The sequence below is a fragment of the Equus przewalskii genome, chromosome 25, assembly GCF_037783145.1.
Source record: "Equus przewalskii isolate Varuska chromosome 25, EquPr2, whole genome shotgun sequence".
Lineage (NCBI taxonomy): Eukaryota > Metazoa > Chordata > Mammalia > Perissodactyla > Equidae > Equus > Equus przewalskii.
The window spans coordinates 20,750,573-20,769,835 of NC_091855.1; the positions used below are offsets into that span (position 1 = coordinate 20,750,573).

General features: G+C 39.8%; 1 protein-coding gene across 50 annotated transcripts in view; it reads left to right on the top strand.

The window, feature by feature from the left end:
* TTLL5 (tubulin tyrosine ligase like 5) overlaps positions 1-19,263 on the top strand; it is a 280,660-nt gene that overhangs the window by 47,927 nt on the left and 213,470 nt on the right. For all 50 annotated transcript variants that reach the window (XR_011532902.1, XR_011532901.1, XM_070593608.1 and 47 more), the window contains exons 10-13: positions 4,058-4,159; positions 5,985-6,076; positions 6,852-6,959; positions 18,297-18,378. Coding sequence is in view for 48 of the 50 variants with exons in the window: in XM_070593608.1 (XP_070449709.1) it covers positions 4,058-4,159; positions 5,985-6,076; positions 6,852-6,959; positions 18,297-18,378 (384 nt within the window). In the remaining 2 variants the exon portion in view is untranslated. The remainder of the gene's footprint in view (positions 1-4,057; positions 4,160-5,984; positions 6,077-6,851; positions 6,960-18,296; positions 18,379-19,263) is intronic.

The following is a 19,263-nucleotide window of genomic DNA, read 5'->3' on the forward strand; positions in this document are numbered from 1 at the left end:
TGTTCTTTAAGGAAAACTGAAAAATCTAGATTTTTATTGAGAAACTTACTTTTCTTTTTAGACTTTTAATATTGAAACTATTTCAAACATAGAAAAGATGTAAAAATAGCATGAAGAGTTACCTTTTTTACCTTTAGTCTAGAGACCCCATTCAAATTTTGCCAGTTGTCCTAATAATGTTCTTTGTGACAGAATAATCCAGGATTGCGTGTTACATAGTTGTCGTGTCTCTTTAGTCTCTTTCAGTCTGGAACAGTTCCCTTGAGTCTTCCCTTGACTTTATGACCTTGGCATTTTCAAAGATCACAGGCCATTTTGTAGAACATCCCTCAGTTTGGATTTGTCTGATATTTTCTCATGATTAGACCCAGGTTATGTATTTTTGGCCAGAATACCACAGAAGTGTTGCCGTGTTCTCATTGCATTATATCTGATGGCACATGGTAACTATTTAGTGGTATTTGACCACTGGATTAAGGTGGTATCTGCCAGATTTCTCCACTGTAAGTTACTTTGTTTTCCCATCTGTAATTAATAACTATCTTATGAGGAAATACTTTGAGATCATGTAAAATCTCGTTTCTCATCTCATTTTCACCCAGTAATTTTAATATCCATTGATATTTCTTGCCTGAATGAGTTATTACTGTGATGGTTGCCAAATGATGATTTTCTAATTTAATCATTTCTTTTACTTTTATTATTTGGCATTTTACTTCAAGGAAGAGCTTTCTCTTCTTCCCGTTTATTTATTCATTTATTTATATATGACAATGTATACTCAAGGATTCCTTTTAATGGATTTTAATCCTTTACTATGATGATTTATTTTGATGCTCAAATTGTCCCAGATTTGGCCAATGGAAGCCCCTTTGAATTGGCTTTTGTGTCCTTTTGACATGTCCACTCATTCTTTGAGCACAAGATGTCTGAGACTTACTTCTCTTGTTCTTTCTCTGCCCCAGTCCTGGAATCAACCATTTTCTCCAAGTAGCACTGACTGCTTTTAATGTAGAATAGTAGTTAGAAATCAAGATCTGGGTGCTAGGTATGCTCATTGCTCTGTGATGTCTCTGCTCTCAGGTCCTCACAATGGACAGGCCTAGGAAATAGATATATGTGTGTGTACATACATGTACATACATGTACACACACATATACATTTATCTTTATGTTTATTTCTATATCTATCTCTATATATTGAAAAGCAGGAGTTTATATTACTAGCTCCAATTCTAGTTCATTCTAGCTTTTTCCATTTCCATATTATTTTATCTCTTCTCTGACGGTGAGAAATCTGACTCCCATTATCTTCAACATATTTACATATTTACTCAATTCTGTTCTGTGTAGCCAATCTCCCGGCCTCCCTGATCCCTGCCCCACTCAGATGGCCTCCTTGTGTGGACTTTGACCCCTGTGGGGCCACCATCCTGCTTGGATAACCTCTTTGTACTGCCTCTGGACTGCCTTCCCATCCTGTCCACCATCATCCTGTCCACATGGGCCCTGGCTGCCACTGGACTGCAGGAAGGAAGGTCTGGTTTTTAAATGTTGGCCAAGTAATTCAAGTTTAAGAAAAAAAAAAAAACCTCTTGGGTTAATCAGAACTTGATTAGTAGGCCGGATCTGAGACTAATGGGACCTCTGATCTGGACAATAAGAAGAAAATATTGGAAAATAGTGATCAGAGATGAATATGGTCTGCTTAACATGGATTTTAGTGAGAACCATAAGATCTTCCTGGGTTAGGAGAAACGATGAGCATACACACCTGCCTTTCCTCCACGTGGTCTCCTGTGTTCCCAGTTGGGTTAAGTGAAATAAAGAGTGTAGCACTTTGCCCTTTTGGGTAACTGTTCCATTGAACTTAAGTTTTTTGTTTTTGTTTTCTCTGATTCTTACTTCTTACTGCTTCGTGTGCTCTGTAGAAGCCCACTCTGTTGACATTAATAGTCTTATCCTTGCTGAGGTTCAGAATATAAATGCCCCAACAAAAAGGAAGATTAGGAAGGAGAAAACACGTTTTAGAGATGCAGTCCTATTGAAAAAAGGAGTATAGGAATGACAGATGTGTTGGGTACTAGGTTACAGTTAACTTCTAGGCCTTTGCCAGCCTGTTCATGTTGTTGACCAAATTAGATCAGGTACTCATGTTTATGAGAGTTGACAAATCTCTTTCTCTGAAGCAGAACCTTTTCCCTCCCTCTGAATCATTATTCTTTTGGGGGAGAGATGGCAGGAGGTATGTCACTGTGAGGTAATGTCTGGTTGAGGCCTCTGTGGGGCCTGCATGGGCCCCCTTTGCATTTCACAAGAATTTAGAGAATGACTGTCTCCTGCTTGATTGGAGAATCTCTGTAGAAGGAAGATTGGGATATATAGGCAAAGTTGACTCTCAGTGGAGCGACATGGATAGAAGTTAGATGATAACTACTGGAAGTTTCTGGAAAATCTGAAGTCCTTCCCTTGTGTGGACATAATGCTCATCAAACTCTTGTCCCTTAGCCATATGTGCCTGGTCAACATTTTCTCTGTCCGCATCCTTTTTCCTGGCTTCATGTTTGTTTTAGTTTTTGGGGTTTTTTGGGGGCTTTTTTCACTTTTCTTTCTTTGGCTCTTTTATATTTCTATTACAGGGAATTAGGGAGCAGAGGTAGTGGGTGGGTGAGAAGAAATAGAGAAGAGGAAAAATTTTAAATGCTGCCCTTTAATGTGGTAAAAATTCATCTTGACTTCATAGTCTGAGTAAGCAGATGTAAATAATTTGTAAATCAGATGAAAATAAACTCGCGGCCTTCCAGGATTTTTTTTCACACACTTGGATGTGCCTCTTGGGAAAACCACTTTAGTGAAGGGTGATATGGTTATAGTGGTATGTAAACAGGGGTTGATATTTACCATAACCGTTCGACTCGAGTGTCCTTTTGTTGATGTTGAGCATCACTGGAAACTTTTCTCTTTCCCTGGTTACTTCCTTCAGAGGCACATATATTTTATACTTTGGTCTTCTTTTGATGATAGTCCAGGATATCAGATTGCTGCCCTGTATTCAGTGGGCTCCATGTTTAATTCTTCTGTCTTTTGCCTTCATTCCAAGTTCAGGAATTAGTCTCCTGCACTATGCTCATATTTATGCTGTTCTGCAGACCTAGGCTTTTTCTGCTGTTAATTCTGCCATTATTGTTTTCTTAAAATCAACTTTCCAGATCACTACTGTTTTTTCTCTGGATGTGAGTTCTAAGTCTATGAACTATTATGCTATCCTTTTTTTCTTTTTGCTTAGTATTTTCCATAGAATGCTCTAGTACCAGTTACTGTGTGGGCATTCAGTAGGTACTTCTTTTTTATTTATTTATTTATTTTTGGAAGATTAGCCCTGAGCTAACATCTGCTGCCAATCCTCCTCTTTTTTTTTTCCACTGAGGAAGACTGGCCCTGAGCTACCATCCGTGCCCATCTTCCTCTACTTTATATGTGGGACGCCTACCACAGCATGGCTTGCCAAGCAGTGCCATGTCTGCACCCCAGATCCGAAGCGGCGAACCCCGGGCCACCAAAGTGGAACATGCGCACTTAACCGCTGTGCCACCAGGCCGGCCCCTCAGTAGGTATTTCTTGACCAGCTAATGCCACATCATCCACAGTGTCCTGTTCAGAATTGCCAAGGTTGTGAATAACTCTATTTTCATTTTTCATCCTTTCTGTCGATCTAAGGTTCTATATAAGAGAAGCAACATCTTGTGGTTAAGAACATGGATTTTGGAGTCAGTGTGATTTGGGGGCAAGTTGCATAATCTTTCTAGGTTACATTTTAGTTTTTATATCTATTTTAAAAATTAGATATAATATAACCCACTTCAGAGAATTGCTTAAGGATTGAATTAAATGCAATATAATGTAGGAAATACTTAGCATGGGGGTTGGCACTTATTAAACACTCAGTATTTGTTAGTGATGTCACCCTCCCTTTATTAATATCTCATTAATCCTGAGTTCTAGCCTGTATTTCCTTGAAACCCTGTTCCTGGCATTTAACCTGTGTCTTTTCTCTCAGATTTGCAACTGTGCGATACGATCAAGGAGCCAAGAACATTCGGAACCAGTTCATGCACCTGACAAACTACAGTGTGAATAAGAAGAGTGGAGACTATGTCAGGTACTGGCTGCATCTGAACCCAGAGCCGGAGAAGTCAGTCTCAGGTGTGGGTGTTGTGGAAGTGAAAAGTCAATGTGTTGCACTGGAGGAAAACTTTGTTTCTACCCATGTAACTTATAGAGAATGGTCAGGGTCATTTAATGTCGTTTTGAGGCATGTCTGTTGCTGCTTCTCCGTTGCTTGCCCAGTTACAGTGTCACCTTTCTTAAACAAAATCTGCCATCCCAGGTTTCATCTTTCTCATTGTCTTCCCTTACTTTACTTAGGCATATGGAACTTTTTAGAAGTCAAGAAATGAGGTCATTTCAGCACTTGGCAAAATGTACCAAAAACTTTAAAAAGATTTGTACCCTTTGACCCAGGAATTCCATTTCTAGGAACTTAACCTTAAGAAATAACGAAGGATGTGCACACAAGATCAGAGACAAGAGTGTTCATCACTGTACGTTGTCAGGTGGAAAAAGCAGGTTACCAGACTCTACATGCAATTTAATTTTTTTTTTGAATATATAAGATAACTTAAGCTGTTTGTGCTGAGGGGGGAAAAAAGAAAACCAGGAGGGTATATACTAAAATGTTAACAGTGCTTAACTATAGTGGATGGGATTATGGGTGGTTGATTTCTGTTTTCTTCTCTGCTTTTATGTATTTCTTAAATGTTTCTAAAATAAATACTTGCGTGATCAGGGGGAATAAAAGTTAGGAATAAATTAAAGAAAGAAAGAAATGAGGCCATCTCAGAAAAGGATTCAGTGGAAGGAAGTACCAGTCCAGTTGTGTGGAAATATTCTTTCTGCTCTGTTTTCTTTCATCCTGATAATTTTGCCAGAAAGTGGAAAAATAAAAAAGAAACCCAAACAGTTATTTTCTACTCAGACTAAAAATAGGTGCCTAGAAGGTCCAAGGAAAGAAAGAAAGAAAGGAATCTGGAAGTGATGGCGTAGTTGCCAAAGCTATATAGATTTCACTGAGTGTCCTGTGACCAGTGTTTGGAATTGGTTGAAGATATCATATCCTTCCCTTGGAAAAATGAGCAAAGATGCAACTGGTGGGTAGTAAGATGGTAGTAAGGAGTAGGGGGCAGCTGTAAAACGCAAGTTCTAGATTGCAAGATCCTCCCAACAGTCGTAAGGGTCTGCCCCATTTGCCACTTGCCTGCTGTAGTGCTGGTGTACTTCATTACTTTTATTGTTGCTCTAGTGCATTTTCCTTTCCGTAATGAGTCAAAAGGTATCCAGAAGAGCTGTATCTGCCACCAGAGAGGAGAGAGCTTGCTTCAGATGCTAAAGCAGTTCTGTGCTGGGTTGGCTCATTAAAATGCTACACTAGATTAGCTCACTAGCCCTTTCAGACTCAGTTCTGGTCAGAAAATGGCATCAGAGGTTGTTTTGTGGGCTCATATGGCATTTACCTCAAAGGCTAGGTTTGTCCCCCCAAACATTTCAATCTATGAATGTCTTATAATCCTTGTTAAATTTGTGTATATTCTTTCACGCATTTCTTTCACTCTTTCACGATGCATAATTGTTTGGTTAAGGAAGAATTTGCCTTCTTTTCCTCTATGCACCAGCACCATGACCCCTCCTCGGCCTCGCTCGCCACCCCCCTCCCCAATTAGGCAAGCTATATGCATTTTCATTTCAATGGAAAAAACTAGTACAAAGGGATATATGACAAAAAGGACCAAGAAAAAATGGGTAAGTGGAAGTCAGCAAAGGGAATGTTTTTCTGAAGACAAAAGGACAAGAAGGCTGTTTGTAAAATATCTTGTTTCTGCAGCCAGGCCTAGTTGCATATGTGACCTTGATCCACTAATTTGTTTTAGTTGTGATGATCCAGAAGTGGAGGATTATGGGAACAAATGGAGCATGAGTGCTATGCTGAGGTATCTGAAACAAGAAGGCAGAGATACAACTGGTGAGTACCAGGCCTTTTTCCTCTTTGACCTCTCTTCTTCTTTGTATAACTTTACCATATGTCACCAGGAGTCATTCTCTCTAATTCTAATAGTGTTGATGTCTAGTGGGATCATTGTCCCTCGTGTTAATTTTTCCTGCCCTTTACAAGATGGAGAACAGGTTTTCTATGACCCCTGAAATCCATCTTCTTGTTTCTGGTTTGGAAGGCATGGTTTTTCTTTTAATCTTTAGTGAATTCACCTTCTTGGATGTTGAACTGCTAACTAAAATACCACCAGCTTTTTATGTAACAAATTGTCTGTCTCTATATTGGTCCTGAGTTCAAATTTTTCTAAGCTAATCTCTCTCATTTGTTTTGCTGAATTGGAGAATTGGCAGTGTCAAATTTGAGTACAAGGCTTGGAATCAAAATGGACACTATTTCTAAGTCTTGAGCAGAATGGGAGACAGTGTGCCGAAAGACCTATCTCAGTCAGCAAAGGCAAGGGTGAGAGGAGCAGAGTGAGAAGGGAAGTATAGCTCCTTTTCCATTTAATGTCTTTTGTCATGAGAGGCCACTTGAGTACATCCCCCACCACCTACATTCTAGACTGTGTTGCCCTATTCACAGGTTTGCCTTCTCCTGGAGCACCCATTCGCAAGACTGCCATATAGACTTTTTTGAATGCACACACATGCTTTTATAATTGTATTGTGTTTTGGAATCCAGTCCTTCTAATCCATGCATTATAGTGTTTCTTCCTTCTTCTTTTTCTTCTTTTTTTTTTTGGTAGCGTTGATGGCCCACGTAGAAGACCTGATCATTAAGACCATAATCTCTGCTGAACTAGCTATTGCTACAGCCTGTAAAACCTTTGTACCTCATCGCAGCAGTTGTTTTGGTAAGGAGACTCAAGAAGCTTAACATGTTTTGTGAAAAGGGCCTTGGGAAGTTGTGGTGGGATCCTGGGGTAGACAGGCTTCATGACTCTACAGGCGTAAGAGGGATGTGGTGACTTTTACTTCTTTCTAAGCTCACATAGCATATGAAGATCCTACTGAGAGGCCAGTGGTCAGCTTAGCTGGAGGTCCCCCGAGGGCTGACTAGCTTTCTGTGTGGGGAGGAGGTATGGGAACTAAAGCATGGGGCTCTTTGTCAGAGTGCAATCAGAGAAAGTCTGCAACGGGCTGTACAGGAATCCAGCTCTAACAAATATATTCCAGAGCTCTTTGGCAGCCAGACTGGGAACTGTTCCAAGAAGCTCTGGCTGGTACCAGTGTGTGCTTTCTTCCATTTTCCGATGACTCCTCCTTTTTGTTTTAGTCTTCTTTCTAGTGGGTTCCTCCCCATCCCCCTCTTCTTCTTTCTTCTCTTCCTTTTCCTTCTCCTCTCCTTTTCCCTCCCACGCCTAACTCTCTGATTGCACAGAGGAGTAAGAAACAGTTCACAGCTACTGGCAGGAAGCTTGTTGCCTCCTGATCCACCGGCTGTGACTGTAGTGCCAAGGGTGCCTGTCTACGTTTGCTTTCTGTGTAGATGAGAACTCCTTAGCAGTTGCCAGTATGAGTGTCGCTGAAGTCACATAGGCTTTCAGCAGGTGTTATGCTATGCTAGTAAAACCTACTAGGGTCATTGATGGGGGGATAATTCAACACAGTAGTAAGGATACAAGTGTCATGACTTACTTCAGAGGCAGGGGAACAGGAAAGTAAAGAACATGGGCCTGAAAGCCTGACAGACTTGGTTTGAAACCTATTTGCGCCCCTTACTAGTTTTCTGATTTTTAGCAAGGTTCTCTAATCCTGGGTCCTCCACTATAAAATGGCAGCAATGGTGGTACCTGCTCCCTAAGAGTACCATGAAGAGCAAATGAGATGATGCACGCAAAGCACTTGGCACGGTGTCTGGCCCTTAACTTGTACTCAATGAAAATTAGATTTTTTTGTTAGTTTTATAATTAGACATTATAATTCTTGATCTCCTTAATGGATTATCATTAACAGTCTGTACTTGAGGGGCACTCAACAGGGAAGTGTTGAGACTCTGAATAGAAGATGGTAGATAAACCAGGACCTAAAATTATATGGGACAAGAAGAGGTTGTAATATCCTTTTTAAATGCACATATGTTTGTGTCTTCTAAAACCCTTAAATGGCTCTTTAGGCATTTTAGTAAATAGAAACTTGATATGCCTTTAAGGCTTCTAAGGATCTGAACCCAGCTGACTTTTCTAGAGTTCCCTTTCCCCTCTTACACCTTATGATCCAACTGTACCGCTGAGCACTCCATACCTTTGTGTGTCTTTATAAGTTCTGCTGTTCATCTAGAAAACTCTCCTCCTGTTTGCCTTGCATACTCCTGTTTATATTCTAAGACTCCGCTTGCCACTACCTCTTCTAGGAATCCTTGCCTAACGAAGTGCCCTCTGGTGTTTCCTCCCTCCTGCTGTTCTGTACTTGTTCTGTTATATTCTCTTCCTATCGTATTGTGATGTTGTGTTTTCACATATACTTCCGTAGTAGTCTCTGAGCTTATCTTTTTGAATTCTTACTAGTCACTGTGTTTCCCATTCCCCTCTTACCCTATTTCTGCCAAACCAAAGTTTTCACCATCTCCCTGGACCTCCCAGGTCCTTTCCTTTGCACCTGCTTTATCCTGTGTCTGAACTACCTTTCTCCTGTTACTGTATCTAACAGATTACTGACATCTTTTCAAGATGAAGTCAGCTATCACTTCTTCCGTGAAGTTTTTTGTAAGTCTTCCAGCAGACTTAGCCTTCACGCCCCCCGTACTCCTCTGTTCATATCTGCAGTGGTACCTGCATGTGGTCACGTACCCATTTATGTGTCTGTCTCCCCCACTGGACTAAAAGCTCCTTGAGGACACAACAGTGTCTCCCTCGTTTCTGCCGCTCCCATGCACAGCAGCATTTTTTTGCTATTAGAGGATCTTCAGGAAATATTAAATGAATGATTGGTACTTACTTTAATTGCCTTTTGATGACCTGACAGTTGGCTTCCCAGTGGATCTGGTTTGTTATGGCCCTAGAGCTTTTAGAATTATTGCAAACTGAGGAGTGGGCACGGGGAATATAACTCCAACTTCAAAAACCTTATTAGATTTAAAAAATAAATGAAAGTTTCTTTTCCACATCTACTTGGCACTTATATGAGGTAAACTTCTGGTAGCTCTTAGTGTAAAAATCTTTGTTCTAGAAACCATCACAAGGTCTTCTGAATGTTTCTTTCTCTATTTTGTTTTATTACCTGAGCTTAAGAATTTCTTGAACTTAATGGCAATAGAAGTTCTGATGTGAAATAAGCAGTGACTTTCCCTGACTCACTGAAACATCCCCTAAGTCTGTTTCATCAGCCTTGGGTCTCCTTTCCCCCTCCCATCTTGTGTTCAGTTTTAATAAACTGCATGCATCTGGAGTTTTTTAAGTTGTTGACTGTCTTCTTGGCTTTTGTGGTTCTAATTCCACTTCCTGTCAGCCCTGGGATTTTGTGTGCTTCATTAACCTCCCCCCTTCAGATATGATTTTGTATACGTGTGTATATTTGTGTGAATCTCTTTGCCTCCCACCGATTCCTAACCTCCCCTGGGGTTTAAGTTACACGGAATAAGCTGGGTTTTTTCTTTTCTTTTCTTTTTCATTTGTTTTAGAGTAAACAGGAATTGTGAGCTTCCCAGAAGAATTTGGCTTGAACAGAGCATTGGTGCTTTTAGAGGAAGCCAGTAGTCCAGTGACGGGGTTCACTATATTCTTTTGGTTGTTGTTTCTGCCCTGCCACATTGTGGATCTTTGCCAGGAGTGTTCCATTACTGTCTTAAGTGTTTCTGTCCTATGATTTTTTCCCACCCTACCACCTGTAATGTCCAACTATGTTTCCAGGTACCATCAATATTTCCATTTTTTGTTTATTTATGCATTTAACTTTTTTCAGTTGCTGCTGTGTGCAAGGTGTAGATTATAAGAATTTGTTCCTCTTAAACTAAGTTTTACAAGGGATGCTGTAAACATATACCTGTATTGTATTATTAACATTTAAATGTAGACTTAGGAACCTTCACAAACTATCTGAAACTTAGCCGTTTAATGCTTTTTCATAGATTTGTACATCTGGAAAGGACTTCAGAGAATACCTCATCCATATAAAGAAATGGAGACCCTGAGAAATTAAAACTTTTGCCCCAAGTTCTAGAGCTAGTGAGTGAGACAACTCGGATGAAAGAGACTGAGCATGGAGAAAAGGGTCAGAAGATGGGTCTTGGCAGTCAAGTCATCTTAAACATGGGACTCGAGTTATAGAATTTTTGATGCCTCTCCTTGTAAAACAGACTTTTGACAGTCTAATTGTCACTGCCTTCAAGATTGTGAAAATGTGGCATCATGTGAAATATATGCTTAAACAGCAACCCTTTAAATATGCTTAGGAAATTGGCTCTGTGCAGTAACTGGCTATGAGAACAGCTTTTTTGACCAGTTGGAGAAAAACAGCCAAAAACAACAGGATGTTAGTTGTCCTTTAAAGATGCTGCTGCTGACAGGGATTTTATCTGTGTGTGTGAGGATGGCTGAAGTAACAGGCTATGACTCTGGTCCTCTCCAGCCTGGGATCATATGAATCAGCTGTCATGCGCCTTGTAAAATTGATGAAGCTGGCATTGTTTGGATCAGAGACCAATGACATCTTTGCTCAGGACAAACCATGCTCAGTACACCTTTCTTTGTTGAATGTATGCTGGTTTGGCCTTTTACTGATACTGCTTTAGACCATTTCACAGGATAGGCTGTCAGTCTTTTTTTTTTTTTTTTTTAAGATTGGCCCTGAGCCAGCATCCGTTGTTGTTTATTTTTCCCTTCTTCTCCCCAAAACCCCCCAGTACATAGTTGTATATTCTAGTTGTAGGTCCTTCTGGTTCTACTATGTGGGACACCACCTCAGCATGGCTTGATGAGTGGTGCTAGGTCCGCGCCCAGTATCCAAACTGGCAAAACCCTGGGCCCCGGAAGTGGAGTGTGTGAACTTAACCACTCGGCCATAGGGCCAGCACCTAAGCTGACATTCTTAAAGGGAGGATGTCCAAAAATATTTTTGAAGGAATGAAAGCGGGCAGCATACATTCTCTAATAATGTAAACTACTTGACCAACAAAAAAATAATGAAAGTCATCAAACAATTCACCTTTTGAGATAGTCTCCTTTTCTGGTTTATCCCATGCTCTGGTTTAGATGGGAAGGGAAGTTTATTTTAGAAGGGATTTAGTAGAAAGTACCTACTGTTTATCAAACTCTTCATTGGTTATTTCCTTTAGTCCTCTTAACAGTTTTGTTGGTATTTATTACTCATGTTTTATAGACAAGGAAAAAAGATTCAGAGAGGTTAAATAATTTGTCCTAGGTCATGCAGTTAATAAATGGCAAAGCCAAGTTGAGAGCCAGGTCTCTCTGGCTCTTTTTCCACCCACATAAAGACAGGTTCTGATCTGTCCAGCCACTTTTGGCATACCCCATATCCTGGATTCTCCTTCTGCTCTCCTGTAACTGGATCTCAGGAAAAATGATATCATCCTTTCTAGCAGATCAGGCCTGAAAAAGAGAACTCTTTCTGCTCTAATCAACGGTACCCAGTCCTAGATGCTCCTTTCAGATCTACCTTTACATGTGGTAGCCAGATACCGGTTGATTTATTGGACTAGTTAACAAATTGGCTCTGAGCTTTTTCTTTTATTTAGTTCATTTTCCTGAGGGATCTTGATCTGCTTTTTTCTAAATTCTCCTTCTGGACCACAGATATAGACTTCCTCCTTAGGTTTTCAACTCAAATCCAAAGCCAGGGTGAAAAGAATTTCCTTTATACAATAGCATTGAATGACAGTGAGTACTGGCTAGTGTCAGCACTTTCCACTGCCTCAGGGATTACAGCTTCAGCTGGGGCTTTATTTCTGGGGAAGGTTAGTGGATTGATTTCAAAATCAGTGGTGTGACAAGTTTAGTAATCTCTTAGGCCTTGGATGCATTATTATTTTCTCTAGCAAATCTTTTTTCCTCTCTCTTCCTAGACCATCTTCTATCAAGTTTTTCCTTAATATGTCTTAATATATAAAAATCTTAACAAAGATTTCTTTTATTTTCTTTACGATTGGTGCCTTTATTATGAATTTTTCAAGTCTTGTGATCAGGGTTATTTTGGGAAAGTAGCTGCAAATTATTTTGTCTTTCTCAAAAATTGTACAGTGTTTTTCACTTAAAGTTTTTTTCCTTCTTTTTTTTTCCTCTGTTTTTCTTCTTCTTTCAGTATTTCTTGATTGCTTCCTATGTGCTTTTTATAGTGTAGGCTGCTTGGTCTACAATAATGAATGAGACATAGCACCTGCCGTCAAGTGGTGGTGGGGAGCAGACATGAGATGATAAATGACAGTACAAGTAGTGGAGTGACTAAGTGCTCTGGGAATACACAAGAGTTATGCAGCTGTGCCTAGGGGAGCCAGGGAAAGCCATTCCTAGCAGAGGGAGTATGACATGCAAAATACAGTGTCATGACAGCATGTGGCATTTTTTGAAATGGAAAGTTCAATGTGAGTAGGTGTAGCCTGCATAGTATAAGGTTGCAGGAGGTAAGGTGAAAGGAGACTGGGACCTGACTGTAAAGGACTGACACATTTAAATTCATCCTAAAACAATAGACAGCCACTAGAGTTTTTTGAGAAGGGGAGCAATAGGATTATTATTTTTTCCTTTAACTTTTATCAAGATTTGACCCAAAGCTTGCCACACCAGAATTACAACAAGGGGAATACTATACAACATTACTAGAAGTGACTAATTTAAAATCCTCCAGGAACCAACCTGACATCAGTGTCTATTGTTGGGCTAATTCACTGCCTGTCTATATCCAGCTATTAGATTTATGTTATAGAACAGTAATCCTCATGGCCATGAGGAGAAAGGACTCCAGTAGAGAGAGACTAGTGCTAAGGAAATGATTTGGGAGGTAAGAGGTACGCAGTGATAATATACACTTACCTGTGACCCAGCAATCCCACCTGTAGGTATTTACCCAAGAGAAGTGGAGCCATATGTTTACACAAAAACCCATACATGAATGTTTATAGTATGTTTATTCATTATAGCCAAAAATTGGAAACAACCCAATGTGCATCAACTGTTGAATGGATAAATGAGTTGTGGTATGTCCATAAACTGGAACACAGCTTAGCAATAAAAGGAAGGATTACATGGAATAACATAGATAAATCTCAAAAGTACAATGCTAAGGGAAAGAAGCCACGCTCAAAAGGCCACATGCTGTATGATTCCATTTATTTGACTTTCTGGAAAAGGCAGAAATCAGATCAGTGGTTGCTAGTGGATGGGGAGTGAGGATTGACTGCAAAGGGTCACAAGGGAATGTTTACAATAGAACTGTTTTGTATCTTGATTGTGGTGATGGTTAAACTATATACATTTGTCAAAACTCATCAAACTATACAATTTAAATGGATGAATTTTATTGTGTATAAATTAAACCTCAATAAACCTGTTTTAGAGTCAGCCCTGGTGGTCTAGTGGTTAAGATTCAGTGCACTCTCTGCCGTGGTCTGGGTTCATTTCCTGGGTCAGAGAACCACACCACCCACCTGTCAGTTGTCATACTGTGGTGGCTGTGTGTTGCTGTGATGCTGAAAGCTATGCCATCGGTATTTCAAATACCAGCAGGGTCACCCATGGTGGACAGGTTTCAGCAGAGCTTCCAGACTAGACAGACTAGGAAGAAGGACCTGGCCACCCACTTCTGAAAAAATGGCCATGAAAACCCTGCGAATAGCAATGGAGCATTGTCTGATAGAGCACTGGGAGGTGAGAGGATGGTGCAGAAAGACTGGACAGGGTTCCACTTTGCTGTACACAGGGTCGCTAGGAGTTGGAATCGACTCGATGGCACTAACAACAAAAATTTTCTTAAAACAAGAAACAATGATAGATGGACGAACCTCAAAACCACGCTAAATGAAAGAAGCCATACTCAAAGACTATATACTGTATGTTTCCATTTATATGGAATTCTAGAATAGGCAAAACTAATCTATGGTGAAAGTAAGAAGGATAGTGGTTGTCTGGGGGTGTGATGTGGGGAGCAGGGTAGTTACCAGGAAGGGATATGAGGGGTATTTCTGGGTTGATGGAAATGTTCTGTGTGGGTTGATATGAGTATGGGTTTCATGGATGTATTCAATTATCAAAACTTATCAAATTGTACACTTAAGGTCTGTCCATTGCATTATATGTAAATTATGCTTCAGAAAGGAATGTAGAAGTTAGGCCAGATTAAAGAGAAACAAAGAGAGAAAGATCTGGTAATGTGTTGGATTTGGGAGGTGGTAAAGATAGTGTTTCTAGCTTTGGAGACTGGTGGATGGGGTTATCATTTTCCAAGATGAAGAATAGTGGGGAAGCCAAACAGGTTTCGGGAAAAGGTAACGAGTTATGTTTTGTTGAGTGTTGAGTACCCGTGGGATGTTCTAGTGAAATTGTCTAGAAGGCAGTTGGAATTATGGATTTCGTGTCCAGGAGACACTTGACTAAAGATACAGATATGAATGTCATTATCATAATATTAATTACAGCCATGAGAATACATGAAGAGAAATAGAATTGAGAAGGAGAGAGACTTGAGGATGTTACCCTGAGCAAACCTACCAGTGAATAGCTGGGCAGAAGAGAAGGAATGAAAGGAGAGGAAGGAGGAGAATCAGAAGAGAGCAGTGTCCTGGAACCCAAGGGAGGAAAAGTTCCAATAAGTAAGGGGTGGTCAAGTTTCAGATGCTTGGGCTTGGCAGTAAGGTAGTCTTTGGTGATCAGAGTAAGAACAGTTAGTTATGAGAGAGTGGGAGCAGAAGCAAATTCTTATGGGGTGGGGAGCAAATAAGCATTAAGAAAGTTAAGATAGCAAAGAGTAGCTTGCTTCTTCAAGAAGCTGCATTAACGAAATAGGGAGATGAGGGCACTAGTGTAAAGTAGGAGGTGGAGTCAAGCTTTTTCTTACCACTCACTGGTGTAATTTTCATTTGTTTTGATTTGGCTGGGGGCTGAAGGAAATACTTCTCACCAAGGAAAAGTTTCCTGAGGAACTGTTGTTGAATAAGGGGGTATCCACAGTCCTTAAAAAATACTAGCGCTTCTGTTGCTATGAAGACAGCACAGAGGAGCAAAGAAAGTAGCTCTCAGAACTGGAAAAGCCTAGCTTGCCTGCACCCTTAATGACAGGAACATAGTAGCTCTCATCCTGGATACTCAGTTTTGAAATTCTGGGCACTACTGCTAAAACACACAACATTACAAGGGGAGGAGGTTTAATATTCTCAGTCCAACCTACTCCTTACATTTTAAAGCCTTTAATGTCCACAGAAAAGACCAGCCATAAGTTAAAAGGGTCATTGTAAGGCCTCTAGAAGCCTGCCAAGGACCCAAATTAATTTTCTAAAGCTGAGTTGATTATTTTAAGAGATAACCCTGACACGAATGCTGTCTTTTCACCCCGTTCCCCTCCCCCATTTCCACCCCCAGAGCTAGGCTTTGTACTGTGTCATGGTGCCATCACACACCAGTCTGTTTCTTCTCCCACTCCTAGATGATAGTAGATCCAAGCCTGGTGCCTGTGCAGATGTAGTTAGATTCAAAGCTGATTTTGAGATAGTTTAGTTTTGTTTACCTGGGTAAAAATTAAGTTGGCACTGTAAAGGGTGTTTCCTGTCTTAGGATCATTTTTTTCTCCTTGATTCCCAGAAGGTTGGTTCTCAGCCTTTCAACTGAGATTCTTAGAATTAGCTTCTAAATTTGAGAAACTCTTAAGTAAATGTGTTGGCTTCTTAATGTGAGGTGTTTAAATAATGGGTCTCCTTGATTGATGTGCTGATGTCAGTTGTCTTCATTTGTGGCTGATTCTGCACGCCTGATTGATATGTACATCAGTTATTATTTTCACTCTGTTCCTCATACTATTATTGTTGATAATATTACCGCTTTATGAAACAGTTGAATCCCGTGCTTCAGCTTTTAAAAACTGAAGAGAATGTTATTTTTCTTGAATCAAACTCACCTTATGTTCTCTCTTGCTTCTGTAATATTAACATGGACTTGTAAATTTTGCAATTAGCTTTTTCTTTTAAATGCTTTATTTAGTGCTATATTACAAAAGATTTTTCTCAGATTAAAACTAAATATTCTATGGCGTGACTGAAGATTAGGTAAAATATTCAGAAGGATGTTTGGCATAAAAGCTATGAATTTGTTGCCAAAAGAAGATAAGTGAAGGAGCTTTCTTTTCTTTATGTTTTAAAGTATAGATAATATTTTAATTTTTGTGTAGTTACATGAAGGTGAATCCCATCTCAGACTCTTATAGTTTGTGATTATTTTTGCAAATTAAATGGAATCTTAGGTAAGTACTATGGAAGCTAAGTCATTCTTAGAAACTTCTCCCTAGAGAGAATTCAAATATGAATCCATAGTACATAAATAGGAGTTCTGGATATAGGTTTACTAAACATACAGATATTGACAATGGTGATTACCAGAGAGGATAAAGGAAACCAAAGGATGCTAAAGAAATGTCAGAGAGAGAAATGATTTCCCAGCTTCCACAGTGAATAAGTGGTAGATTCATGGCAAAGATCCAGGTTTCTAGATTCCCGTTCTAGGATTCTTGGTACTACATCAGACTTCCTGTGTTCTGGAAAAGAGTCTTTGGCACTATATTTTTGGAGCCTACACTTTTTCCCTAGTTTTTGAGAGGTTTGATAAATGGGAAAATCTTTTTTGAGGTAAAGAAATTTATTTCAAAGTGAATTTCTAGAAAATACCTGGTTGTGTTCTGTGGGTGTGAGCTGTGGCCTGTGACCTCTGGTCGAACTGTAGGGAAGCTAGTCTTTTCTCTTGGAAAGAAGGTGTAAAGAGTTTATTTAAGGGGCACAGAGTGGGATGTTTGGGAGTGAGTGGGACTTCTGAAAATCCGACATGTTTGATATAAATATACGATGGAGGACTATGTACTATGCTTTCTGTAGAGAGGGTCTCATTAATAATAATGAGAGTAAAGATTGCCAGCTGAGGTTCCAAAGGGAGCTTTTCATCCCTGCATCTGAGAGAAAAGCCTACTCGTAGTTCTTGCTTTGCTCTTTGCAATAGTTGGGGAGTTAGGGTAAGAGAATCAGCATAGAATCCAGAAGCCATGGGAATTTGATCTCCAGCTCCCTCCTTTAAATAATAATAGTAGTGCAAGATGGCTTGTCACAGTCCGGCTCTCCTGCCACTAGCTCCCTCCTTTCTCTTTTGTCTGTATCTTCTCTATGTTGGGCCAGTGTATTTTATTTTCTGTCTTCAAAGGGAAATTGAAACCATAGAAGAGGGGAAAAAATAAATACATTTTATACTTAGGTGTCGTCTTGATCTAGGTTGCAAAAGCAAGATCTTGGTTTAAGAAAATGTGATGGAAGCATCCTAGAGAGATGCCTTAAGTAGAATTTTCTATTTTCAGAGTATGGCGGGTAAGTGGTGGGGGAATACAATCCAGAACAAGCCCAAAGCAGCGCTGATACTGGCTCTACTTGTTGCATTCCTGTCCCAACATTTTTTAACCTATAAGCACAGCAGAATCATGCTTGTTGACTCTCCTAGAATCAGTTCACTTTCTGTTTAGAACTCAGGAACGACAGTAGAGTGGATGATTAAAAAAAACAGTAGAGGGGCCAGCCTGCTGGCGTAATGTTTGGGTTTGCGTGCTCTGCTTTGGCACCCAGATTTATGGGTTTGGATTCTGAGCACGGACCTACACACTGCTCATCGAGCCATGCTGTGTCAGTGGTTCACATAGAAGAACTAGAAGGACTTAGAACTAGGATATACAACTATGTACTGGAACTTTGGGGAGGAAAAAAAAAAAGAAGATTGGCAACAGATGTTAGCACAGAGCTAATCATCTTCACCAAAAAAAACCCCACCAAGAATAAAACCAAAAAAACAGTGGAATATTATAGTGTTGTTTTCTTATTATCTCTAGAGCTTGATTAATTTCTCTTGAACTTGAAAGATTCTTTGCTTCTGCTTCCACTTATTACTTATACTCAGCAAGTTTCTAGGCCTCTGATGGGAATTGATTGGGTTGAATCTTCCAGATCTTTGTTCAGTTGTGACATGGAAAATGATCTTGTGTATTGTGTTATGTTGTATTTCTAGAACTCTATGGCTTTGATGTGCTCATAGATTCTTCTCTGAAGCCATGGTTGTTGGAGGTGAATCTCTCTCCTTCTTTGGCCTGGTGAGTAGTCTCTTCCATCAACTAGAAAGGACAAACCTTCAATGAGTAGCACTAAAACACTTTTTTTTGGTCATTTCTCTTGGCACTAGGAGATCTTTTCCCCTAGTTATTAGATAGAGATGACTAGAATTTCTAAATTTGGGGGATATGTGGTATGTTGTCAAAGTCCATGCAACCGTGAATCCCTATCTTACTAGTCAGTTTGCAATCTGTGTTTACTGTCTTGTTGGGCTTCTAAGGGATGATGCTTGCATTTATTTTTATCCCCATTTCTCTCTTTCTTTTTTAAAACTTTGTCGGTGTTCTGCTAAGGCTAAAGAAATACATGAGGTATTATATTTCCTTTATTACCAAAGGTTTATGCAGACTCAAATCCACATATACTGTAAAGGTGTCTAGAGCTGGGCCCAGGGTAGTGTAGATCATATCTGGTCCTTTTGCCCTATCCATGTCCTGGTATCCATCCAAGATTAAAGTCCAAAAACTTCAAACAGTCTTTAAAAAAAATTTTTTTAACCTATCTATTGTTTAGAAGAAGGAAAGAAACATATTTTTCAATAGCAGAGAAGATTCTGCTTGTATCTGCAGCTACAGCCAGAGTTTCTATTAGCTATATGCTTCTGTAAACAGCTAGAGACCCTAGAGATTTATGCCAGAGACCACACAGCTGCTGCATTTTTAAGGATGAGAAATGTTGGCAAAATGCCAAATAATCAAAGAAAGACAGATTGACTGCTTTTGTGGGGTGAGAGTTTGGCTTAACCCCAATAGCAAAGTGTAGAGCTAGATATTACAGATGCTTCAGATGTTGTGCTACACTTTTGTTAAGTCAGCTGTTTGCAGACTACCCAGCAAGGTATATCATACAATGTTAGTGATCCCCAG